At 40.9% G+C, this 12,308-nt stretch overlaps 1 protein-coding gene across 1 annotated transcript in view; it reads left to right on the top strand.

Moving 5' to 3' along the window:
• The window catches only part of TRAPPC10 (trafficking protein particle complex 10), a 94,514-nt gene that overhangs the window by 57,345 nt on the left and 24,861 nt on the right, over positions 1–12,308 (top strand). Inside the window, exons 14-16 of the mRNA XM_030576679.1 lie at positions 4,523–5,037; positions 10,123–10,264; positions 11,364–11,522. Coding sequence (XP_030432539.1) covers positions 4,523–5,037; positions 10,123–10,264; positions 11,364–11,522 — 816 coding nt within the window. The remainder of the gene's footprint in view (positions 1–4,522; positions 5,038–10,122; positions 10,265–11,363; positions 11,523–12,308) is intronic.

Raw genomic sequence — 12,308 nt, 5'->3', positions numbered from 1 at the left:
ACAGAATGGTGGCAGTCATCCCATCATGGAGTAGTCTGATGATAGAAATGAATTTCTGTGGACAGCCAAACTTAGCACCTTCCATGGGGCATCACTATTGATAGAGTCAAAGGCCTTGGTTAGGTCGATGAATGCCATGAACATTGCTGGTGTTGCTCTCTGCATGAACTGGTGTTTCTCTCTGCACTTCTCCTGAATCTGTTGTGCCATGAAGGTCATGTCAATTGTGCCTTGGGCTGGCCTGAAGTCCCACTGTGATTCAGAGAGGAGTTCCTCGGCAAGGGGGAGGAGGAAGCTTAGTAGGATCCGGGCAAGAATCTTCCCTGTGATGGAGAGGAAAGCAATACCTCTGTAGCTCCCGCACAAAGTTCTGTCCCCTTTCTTGAATATTGTAACAAATTAGCATTGTTAAAATCAGGTGGAATGTCTTCGCAGGTCTAGATTTTGTTGAGGAGTTGGCAAAGTTTGTGCTGTAGCATTGTTCCACCAGCTTTAAAAACCTCAGCTGGGATGCCATCTGGACCTGGAGACTTGTGATTTTTTTTTTTTTTTTGGTCTGAATGATGTCATGTCAGACTTTCTCAGAAGATGGGGGAATCAACAAGGTGTTCCATTGCTGGGCATTGTGGAATAAACTAGGTGTCTTTTGAGACTGTTGGCCTGTGGATTAGTAGGCTCTCAAAGTGCTCCTTCCAGTGTTGTTTAATAGCTGCATTGTGCTTATGGAGGGTGGAGCCACCCTGAGAACGTAAGGGGGTTGGGCCTTTGGAGCTTGGCCCTTATATAGCTTTTGTTGCTTTGAAAGAAGCTTCTCATGTCATCGTGGTCTACAAAATCCTGGATCTCAGAGGCCTTCTCTTGCCACCACTTGTTTTGATGTCATGCAGACTACTTTGGCTTTAAGCAGGTGATGATCCTCATGTTTTCGTTTGTTAGAGGAATCATTTTGCCAGTTACAAAATGCATTTCTTTTCTGTTGAATTAATGCTTGGATTTCCTCGTTTTCGTCAAACCAGTCTTGGTGCTGATGAGTGGAATGTTCTATGGTTTCAGCACATGCATTGTTAATGGTGTTTTTAAGTTGATCCCAGTGCTCTTGAATGTCAATGATGATGTCAGACAGGTTAGAGAGTTTCTCAGACAGATGTTGCTGGAACATCTCGTGGCTGGCTTGGTCTTGAAGTGCTTTGATGTTGTACCACATTTGTTTAGTCTTTGAGTGTTTTGTGGTGTGGTGGAGCAAGCTGCAGGTACATGACTGATCTCATTAATCGATGGTCTGTCCAACAATGTCGGCATCTCTCATAGCTCGTGTTATACGGACATTGGTATAGTCTCAGGGTCTGACTATAACATAGTCAAGAAGGTGCCAGTGTTTGGACTGAGGATGTTTCCATGTGATCTTAAATTTGTTACTCTGCCTAAGGATGGTATTTGTGATGAGGAGGTCATGCTCCACACATTTGCTGAGAAAGAGAATGTCATTGGGGTTTACATTTCCCACCCCTTCTTTGCCTAGTGAGCCTTTCTAGAGATGGGAAATGAGCCTTTCTAGAGATGTCCAACTCTGGCATCAAAATCTCCCATGAGGATGAGTTTGTGGGCATTAGGTGTGGTTGTGAGGACTGCATCAGGAGTTCAATAAAACAATTCCTTATTGTCTTCCTCATCATAGAGTGTTGGGGCTTATGTGCTGATGACCGTGGCATACTGGTTGTTACTAGGCTTGAGCCAAAGAGTCATGAGACACTCATTGATCCCCACGGGAAGCTCCAAAAGCTGATTGGCGATCTCATTTTTGATGGCAAAGCCAATCCTGTGAATGTTTCTCTTTTCAAGTGGCTTTCCTTTCCAAAAGAAAATGTAGCCACCTCCACCCGCTTTTAATTGGTCCTCATTGGCCTGGCCAGTCTCACAGAGCTGCAATGTCAGTGTTGAGTCTTGCCAGTTCTCTGGCAATTATGGCGGTTCTTCTTTCGGCGCTTTCACTGCGCTGAGAGTCCATAATGGTGCAGACATTCCAGGTGGCAAAATTCATTGTTTGTATCTCTTGTTTCAGCCACAGAGTTGAGTGATCCCACTGGATATGGCCATCCAGTTGGAACAGTGTGAGACAGCCTATGCTTGCGGCACCTTTTCTAGCCCCCTCCCCATTAATGTGATCAGAGGGGATCCTGAAAAGGTCTGGTCAGTAACAGCCACTGCTGCCGAAATGCACTTCTGTCTCAACCAAGCACAAAACGACCATCACACGGCTGCTGCCTGCATGCAGATTTGTGACTAAAGACTCCAAGAGATCACTGCTCCTGTCTTCCCTGCCACTTGTATGTCGCCACAGGACTTTGTGCAGGTGTGAACCCTTTGGCAGTGGCCTACATGTGAAATCTTTTAACCTGGGGAAACCAGTGCACAGGCAGTAACCACATGAAACTTGACAGGAGGAAAACCCTGACCCCGTGGCAAGGAGATCCAAGACAACTAGGGGCCTCTCTCCTCCTGCAGCCCTCATCCGCTTTCACAGCTGCAGAGTACTAGAAGGTCCTCTATATTCACGCGATCCACTGTGGGGGGTCTTTTGAAGTTTGGACCACGGTTAGTCAGGAGCCTCACCTCAGACCTGCTCACCAAGGGGGACCTACCAGGAGTATAAAAGCTCCGAATGATATAGCTCTGAGGGTCTTTAGCCCACACAAGCCTCTGTACCACAAAAAGGTTGCGGTCCATCAGAGAGAGGTTCTGTCTATACCACAAATTAGAACCATGTTGTAACTGTAGTATAGACAAACCCAAAGGTTGGGTGCTCTGGAGTCACTGGAGATGTTACTTGTTTATTATTACATTTTTGTATACAAGATGGTTCTCAATTCTTTAGGATTTTATAACTGTTTTAAGAATGTCAAGTTTTGAGCCCTCAGTTTCTGCTTCAATGGAATTAGGTGCAGCTCTATGAATAGAGAATAGGGCCTGACAGGATCTGTAACTCTGAATTTCCTGGCTTTTTTGCAGGTTTGTTGTACTGTCATGCAGAGAATTCTTCACTATAATGTATGTTTCTGTTTAGTTTTATAACCCATAATAACTCTATCTAAATTCTGGTCTGTCCACTTTTTGTAATGGTATTAGGCTGAGAGACACTTTTGGAAGCCCTTCTTAGTTCATGCATTATTAGCAATAATGCGTGATGCACTAATTAACATGTTCAGTTTGAATACCGGAAAGGTTCTTTAGTTTTTCTGTTTTTCCTCACCTTTCTACTTCCTTGTTGCCTCTACCAGGTTAGCTCACAGTTCATCTCTGACCATCTTACACTCCCTGATTTACCTTTCTGCCTCTGGATCCTACTCCCTGGAGCTCTGAAATCATGCTCTGAGGACTGTTGTCCTGCCTTCTCTAATGTCAGCCTTGTGCTTCCATCTGGCTAATGGCTTTTTCTTTTGGCTGCCTTGATAAATATTTGATTTTCTCCTCTCTAGTCCAGCCTGTACTTTGTCCTCAGAAGCATTTACTATGTTTTAAACTCTGAGCACACTTTGCTGCAATTTTTTCTGAAGATATACTGCTCATCTTTATGTGCATATTTCTTGATGTTCTGCTTAGATTACAACAGTGAAGACACCTTGGAAATACCGTTGATGTGTCATGCTCGGCCTGTTTCCTAGTTGAAAAATTTTAAGTATCTGTCACTGTTGTTTTCTGGCATCTAGCAATTATGTAAGAGTGAGGGGAACCTGACCTGGTGCAAATACTGGCTCTAGGCACCACTGTGATCACAACTATCATGAGTTTACATTTGCTCCAGTGGTATGTCCTCTGGAATATTTGTTCTGTCATGTTAAGTTATGCTCCTGTATACCTGAACAGTTAAAGAATAATAGCTCAGCATTAATCTTATGATACTATGCTGCTTAGATTGTAAAACTTTTGCTACACTAGTAAGTGATTCTGAACAGGTTGAATGAATAACAGATCTTGCTATGGGTACATCTACACTGTCTCTCTTCCCCCCCCCCCCCCCCCCAAAAAAAAAAAAAAAAAAGCACTCTGAGATCCACTCTACTCACTGGGTTCCAGAGCCTGGGCTCCAGCCCAAGTGGGAATGTCTATACTGCTATTTTTAGTCCTGTATAGCAATCCCGAATCAGTTGAGACTCGTACTCATTGCCATGGGTGTGAAGTTTTTTTGTTTTGGGGTTTGTTTTGCAGTGTAGGTGTACTATATAGCTTAAAAACTATTGACGCAAACAGTTCTTTTGTCAGATTTTCTCACTACAACAATTGTATTTGAGGCAGAAGTAAAGTTGTAACTTTAAAATATATTTGATTTTAGACATCAAGAATTTAATTTTTTTATTCCGTGTAGCTTAAGAAGATGATGGTATTATTTTTTCACTTTGGGACTGGGGGGGAACATAGTTTTTAAAATTTCTAAACTTTTCAAAAACAATGGATTGCTGTAAAGGCTAATCTTGCATAACAAAAAGCAGAGTGGAATAATATACCTTGTTCTTGTCTGTACTTCCAGGTCAAAAGGTTGTACTGTCTATACATTCCTTTGCACAGCTGAAAACTCTACATTTTGACCCTCCAAATGCTGTTATCCACGTGGGTGGAACGTTGTCTATTGAGCTGACTTTGCTGAGCCAAATGCCCATCCCAGTCAAAGTGGATCAGATTGCCATCAATGTCCACTTCAGCATTGAGAAAAATAATTACCGGAAAACAGCTGAATGGCTCACTAAACACAAAACTTCCAACGGTATTATCAGCTTCTCAAAGGAAGTTGCAGGCTTCCCTTTGTCAAGAAATAACTTGCCAGCGCTGGAGTTATATGAAATGTACGAAAGGAGCCCTTCAGATAACTCTTTGAACACGACAGGAATAATCTGCAAAAATGTGCACATGCTACTGCGAAGGCAGGAGAGCAGCTCTTCTCTGGAAATGCTCTCAGGGGTGACTCTAGAGGATGGGGCTCACATGTTAAAATGTAGCAACTTTATTCTGGAACCAGGGGTCAATACAGTAACATTCAGAACTCAGGTATGTTTTTACAATTGAATGAGCATAGCACTCATGAAAGAGAAGATCTAAAAGCACTGACTAGAGAAAGGCGTAGTGCTGGAAAGTGGTATCCAGTGCTGCTTCCTTGCCACAGCTTTGCCAGTGCAGTTTAACCTCTTCCTGGCTCGCCCCTGTTATTGCAGACCTTGGCCTATTGTGAAGAGAGGCTGCTAACTCTGCTAAAGTGTGTGGTTGGTTCTCTGATATGCAGAAATGGGAGACTAGAATGATCCCACCAAACTCATTTTTATTTATCCAGTTATCATTTTCATAAAAATAGAACAGTTATCTGAATTCTTATTGTTAGATGAGTATTGCATCTGTCCCAAACTGCAATGTTCATTGTCCATGTTCTAGAAAAGGTAAGATTCTCTTGTTTCATAGTCAGACTTGCTCAGAGTAATGCATAAAAGGTTCCAGGTGGGAAGGTGTTTTTCTTACTGTGTTCTATTACAGATAATCTTTTTTTCCAGAGTCAGTATCAGCCAGATTTAGCTGTAGGAATACATAATCATGTTGGTTGCTCCCTTCCAGAGTGTGGTGTGATAGCAGCTATAGTAATCATTGCATACAAAACAAAAAATGTTAAGATTGCAAAGTCAACCACTTGCTGTTAGGAAATGTCAGAATTAAGGTTGCTTGTGTAATTTTAATTCTTCCCTGTGAGTATGACAGTCTTTAGCTATGTTACCAATACTCATTTCCCCAAAGGACCTCAAGTCTCTTTCATTGCGGAAGATAGCAGGTGTGTAGTGATTGAAGGAGAGAGCGAAGAGAGAAATGTATATACAGTTAAGCCCAGGGCTGTCCCTAGAGAGGTGCGGGGCCCAGGGCAGAAGTGACTGATTCGTCTCTTCCTGGACTGACCACACTGGTCAATCACACTGGCTCGCGGGGCCCAGAGTAGTTGCCCTAATTTGCCCTACCCAAGGGATGGCTGTAGTTAAGCGAATTGAATGCTGCCAGGAAAACTGGTTGTATTCCTGCCTCTGCCACAGATTTTTTTTTTTTTTTTAATATAGGATGCTGGGCAAGTCACTTTAAACCAAAATTCTTAAAGAGGGTCACTACTTGTGTGTGCTTTATTTTCTGGGTGCCCACCCTGAGATCTCTGGGGCCTGATTTTCAGAACTGCTAAGTATTCAGTTGCAACTGAAATCACTGAGGGTATATACACTGCCATTAAAAAATGCCAGCTGACTCGGGCTTGCTGGGCTGTTATTTGCAAGTACACTGCAATTAAACAGCGCCTTAGCCTGAGCCTGAGTCAGCATGGGATAGCCACCATTTTTTAATTGCAATGTAGACATAACCTGAGAGCTGTGATACTTCGTACCTCTAGCAGTAAGGCAGTATGGACTGAAGGAATGAGTGAATGGAGTTGGGAGTTAGGAGATCCTGAGTTCTAATCCTGCCTCTTCCACTGATTTGCTGTGTGGCTTTAGGCAAATCACTTTGACATTTTTAGTGTCCCCACTGTAAATGAGGATAATAGTTATTGACCAGCCTGACGGGGTATTATGAGGAATAATTTGTTATGTCTACATAGCATTTAAAATATTCTGAAAAATAGGTATTTTGGAATGCAGCCTCTTGCAAAAATTATTTGCCTTAATTGTCTTATGCTTCAGTTCCCTGTCTGTATGTTTATATATTAAAAAAAAAAAAAGGCTTCAGACCTCCAGAGAGGGGTGTTCTTTAAACTTTGATACTACAGTGATGAGCACACTGTAGATAAACGACAAGGAAATGAATAATTCTGTATTCAATACAGTGTCTGGATGGTGTGCAGTAAATAAAGCAATGCATTGAATATAAAAACAAATATTGAATTTTTGCCTCATTTCCTGAGCTCTGCCTGTCCTGTATACTGAATGAGGCAATGGTCCTGTGAATAAAACAGTATATGTGATTATACACTGCCTCATAATGCATTGAATTAATTCTGGCATTTCCTAATGTTTTAGTACTTAACTTTGCAACCTCATACAGAACTGAACAAAAGCAGAACTATAGATTATTTTAAAAATTGGAGATTTAACAGTGCTGGTCATTGAATTTTTTGCAGTGTTCTCATAATGACCTGTATGTATTATTCCACTTCTCCTGAGATTCAAATTAATTTTTCACTTTTCCATCCCATTCTTTCATTGTCTGCCACCACCTCAACATGTAACTTTTTCTATTTAGCCTACAGGCTAAGTGCAGTCTGTGCTTTCGTTTTTCAGTCTGCAGCATTAAGACAGCAAGCACTAGAGAGAGATGTGCTCGTACAAGGGCAGGCTGGCACTGTGAGCCTGTATGAGTAGCATTTATCTGCTGGAGATGTAAGTTCACATTGGTGCAGCAGGTGCTTGAACTGAGAGCTGGCAACCATGGGATCTGTGCACTACCTACTGATCTAATTTGTAGGTTTTTAATACTTCCTGTGAGTCAGTGGCTGTTACGTACCACTCAGACAACCCATATCTAGTAACAGAGGCAGTGCAATGTGATTTGGAGATTTCAGAGGGCCACGTGGCTGCAGATGTAGTTTCATATAAAATTGGATCTAAGTCTGAAGAACCTGACTGGGAGAAGGCTATAGGGGATTGGTGTGTACAGTGTTTTTGGCTTCATGAGTGAGGAAGCACTCTGCTAAACTCTGGAAGCAGAAAGATGGAATATAAATGAAGATACAATTCACTACTTGAACTATTTTTTATATCTCATACTATGTACATTTCTGGTGGCCAATATTGAAGGAGGGAGAGTTTACTTCCTAATTCTCCTTTTCTCAAATCTCTTCCTGTAATGAAGGAACAACAAGAGGAAATTGTGCTGTTAGATTCCTTCATGCTGAGTGTTGCATCGAGCACTTATCCTTTTCTGCTAAGAACAGAGTTCTAATTTCTAGAACTTTGACAGTATCAAGTAACTTAGATATCACTTGGTGATATTTTCCTTAAAAATATATTAATTGGCGTTGATATGTTTGTTTTAAAAAAAAATTGAGTGCACTACTGTAGGATGATGGCTTCACATTTGTTACATTATTTAACAGGACATGGGATTAAAAAAAGGGATTATAGAAACCTCTCCTACTTGTGTAGGATGACGGCCATGTCTACACTGTACTGTACAGCTGTACTGCTGTAGTGCCATAGTGTAGGCACTTTCTATGGAGCCTTCCATCCTTGTAGGTAATCCATCTCTCTGAGCTGTGGTAGCTAGGTTGATGGAAGCATTCTTCTATCTACTGAGCTGCGTCTACACTCAGGCTTAGGTCAGCCCAGTTGTGTCAGTTGGGAAGCAACATAGCTATGCCGATCAAAATTTTAAGTGTAGGCCATCCTAACAATTTCACTGAGGGAACAATAAATGGAAAAGAACCTTCCCCCCCCACCCCCCCCCCGCCATATGGGACGTACGTGCACTCTGCTTTGTTTGTAGGTTTTTAGATTGAGCATAAACTTGCTTCATACTGAATGTGCAGCAGTCTCTCTCTCAGCAATATTCCAAACTGACCTCCTTTAAATATATTCATTCTACAGTTTTTTATAGCAGGTCAGAAAATATTTTCTGGGTTCTTTGGATCTGTATTCCCCTCTCTTATGACTCCTAAAAATTGCTTAAGTGTACCTTACATGAAATCTCCCATGACATCAGCGCATAATGTGCACTAATACTTTTGTCTATTTACAAGATGGAAAAAGTGGTGAGAAAACACTCCGATGGTGAGGCTTTAGGGTTATAATTTGGGGGCAGGTGCAGTACCACTACCTTACAACTGAAACATTTTGAATTTGAGTATTCACTGTCAGACAGAAACTAAATGCTTCAGGCTGCGTAAAGTTTGTGTATTATGGGTTAATTCCACATCAGATGTGATATGGCACACACAACACAAATCTGTACATTATGCTCAAGAAAATTAGGAGGATTTTTTAGAAAACCTGCTCTACCTAGGTAAAAAATTCAAAATACTGTAGATCTGAGTGGCCAGCGTTTTCCTTGTTAGCATGATGCTGTTTGGGTGTTCTTATGTCCTCAGTGCTTTTAACAGGATAAATAGCTGTATCATTTCAGTTTTTTGTTCAGTTGACTATAACTGCTAGTTTGATTAAAACTAAAGTTCATTTCCAGCGCCCAAAAAATTCTAATTCTGCTGTGAGAGCAGCCTATGACATTAATAAAGATTTGTAGTACTTTCAGTGCTGTGCAGTAAGTGACAAAATGGGGTGGGGGAACCACTTCCAAACCTCAAATCTTGTTTATCAGCAGTGACTAACACACATTATTCTTCACCAGGGATAGAACTGATGCATCTTCTGGAAGCACACCTACAAGTGTACCATTTTATTTTTTATAATGGTGCTATCCTATCATAACTAGCCTTCTTATGTTGGTGGAGAGTTTGAGATTAAAATATATTCATTAATAGGTGTCCACACAATGTGGAAGAAAGTGTGAAAACATCATAGGCTTATACTGATTGAAGAATGTGCCTTGCACAGTGTAGGGTTTTATGAATGCTAGCCAAATAAGCACTCTGCTGCTTGTGACTACCTGGTAAAGTCCATAATATCATAGATGATCACATATTCATTATATTTTAATGTATGTAGCTGTCACTTCAAATATATATATGTATGAAATATAAATAGAGTGGGTTGCTATGCTTGGTACTTTGGGTAACAGTATTTGAATTGACAGCACTTTGTTCTTGAATCAAATGGACAACATTCCTGTCATCCCGTCTCTTCCTCTCCTCCCTCCCCCCCCTCCCCCCCCGCCGCTTATTAGGTGGGGTCCTTTGGAGTAAACATTTTTGCTAGACAGTTATGAAAATTGCATTTGGAGCACTTGAGCAATTTCATGAATTTCTTTTTTCCCCTCTTAGTTATTTTTATTCACCTAGTTGTACAGATAAAAGCATACCAGTCAGAAATGAGCTGAGACGTGTATTTGTCCTTCATTTGTCAGAAGTTCAGTGGAGAAAACAAAGGGTTTTTCTTGAGAAATGTAAAAAATAATTTCTAGGTTGAAAATCCACTCTTCAGTTTCATTTTTTGTTTTTCAAAGGCCAAAGAACCTGGGACATATACTCTCAGGCAGCTGTATACGTTAGTGGGTAAAGTGCACTTTGTCCTTCCTCACATTTATCCAGTTGTGCAGTATGATGTGTACTCTCAGGAGCCCCAACTAAAAGTGGAGCCATTGACTGGTAGGTGAACTTGTAACACTAAGAATGTGTTGATTGTCCATGTTACTTTCTCACTGCATGACATGTTTCTTACTTCTCATTTCATCTAAAACAAGTTACTTTGCTCTGTTGTCTCTTGCAGCTTCCTTTTAAAACTACTTCTGTTGAGAACATATGAGAGTCTTTAGGCTTTAGTGAGTCTGAACACTATCAGTCCCACTTGTCAAGTGACATGACAACTAGTATTTGATTGCGAATTTCAGAATCTGGCTTAGCTGGAGTGCATATATATGGCTGTATCCTTTTGAAGGATCAAGTGGGGTTTGAGCTTGCATCACTGGACATGTTGATGAGAAGAATAGATAGTGATTTGACGGCACCATTGTGAATTTCTTACTAGTCGTTCTGTGACACTATATTGGCTTTGGTAGTTTAGCGAAATCCCTTTACCTTGCACTCTCAGCTACCAAACAGGCTCTGATCTAACTCCCTTTAAAATCAATAGGAGTCTTTAGCGATTCTCTTTCTATAGAAAGTTATTAGATTGAATTCAGTGGAATCAGTCACCATGTTTAAGAACGTTTCTGGTAAATTAGATTTTACCAGTGAGGTCCCCTAGGCTTCATGAAGTCTTCTACTTTCCCCCCTTCCTTAGTAGAAGAGGCTCTGCTTAGGCTGTATCTCTATAACAAACATTTTCCCCCTTCTTCCTACACCTTCATGTATTCCGTATCATTCTGGTTTAACCTGGGAAAGCTGTCTCAAAGAATTATAAAGGTACTCAGACTTTTAATTAGTCTGCCTGCCTCTGGAAGCTTGTTCCACGGCTGCACCTTATTGGTTGAGAATGCTTTGACTTCAGGTGAAGGGAAACAGTGAAAATTGCCCAGAATTAAGTGGCTGAAACTCTCCTTATTTCTTGGACAATTTCTTAGAAAACCACTCCATAATTGAGCACCAAAAAGTAAAATTTTCCAGTTGATGTTAAGATGTACTTGCTTAAAAAATGAGCTGTGAATGTTTATTTGTAAACTCCTAGCAAACATTAGCAGCTAATTTTAACCATTTAATAACTAGAGTGCTGGAATACACTGGCACTGTTTGCTTTCTTTTTCTTCAGACAGCCTTTTGGCTGGTATCCCTCAGAGGGTGAAGTTCACAGTGACTACTGGCCATTATACCATGAAGAATGGAGATACTCTGCAGCTCAGTAATGCCAATGACATGCCTTTCCTGTACCATCCAGAGAGCAAAGCATTCATCTATTCCAATACCAAGGGTAAGCAGCATAGCCAAATCAATTATCTCCTACCAGTCTGTGAAAATGCAGAAATCCTATAAGCATGATGTAAATATTATTGCGTAGCAGCAAAGTGCTCTATAAGATGTTAGAGCATTTGACACCATTGTTGTTGTCAGTAACCATCAATTAGAAACTGGCAACTCAACATTTCAGAGCATAAAAGCTTCGGGAAGTTCTGGCCTTTTTCTACCTGTTTTGGAAACTGTGTACATGTGACCAGTTAGTCTTAGCTATTTCAAGTATAAGTCTTATCTCAATAACAGAGAATAGATATATTCTGGATAAGATTAATTTACTGTCTGTGGGCCCTTCACTAGGAAATTTAATTTGCCTCATAAGCAACTTCTAAATCAACTTAGTATATTTGCAAGTGGCACCACACAACAGAGGAAACCTTAGCAACACTTTCACCTGTTGCAGGGAAGGAGATCATGGGAACACCTTATAGGACCTGGAATGAAATCCAGTTACAGGGTTCTCTGTACCACCCTGTCTAGCTTTGAATTTGCTTATTTTGTATAAAAGAGAGAGAGTTGACTACTTAAGCCTCCTGCACACATGAATCCATGGTCAAGTTCTCATTGCATTTAGTCTAATTCTTGAGGCAAAGAAGTATGAACTTTCAGTCAACTAGATTAGTCCTGGCAATACTGCTTTTCATGGACATAGATCGGTGTAGGGAGGAAGGAATAGATGAGGATTATTAGAAGATTTGAGTGAATTAGGCTATTTTGTGTTGCCATTGTGAGACATTACCTGTAC

The sequence above is a fragment of the Gopherus evgoodei genome, chromosome 1 (genome assembly GCF_007399415.2).
Source record: "Gopherus evgoodei ecotype Sinaloan lineage chromosome 1, rGopEvg1_v1.p, whole genome shotgun sequence".
NCBI lineage: Eukaryota > Metazoa > Chordata > Testudines > Testudinidae > Gopherus > Gopherus evgoodei.
This window is presented reverse-complemented; position numbering and strand designations above follow the sequence as displayed.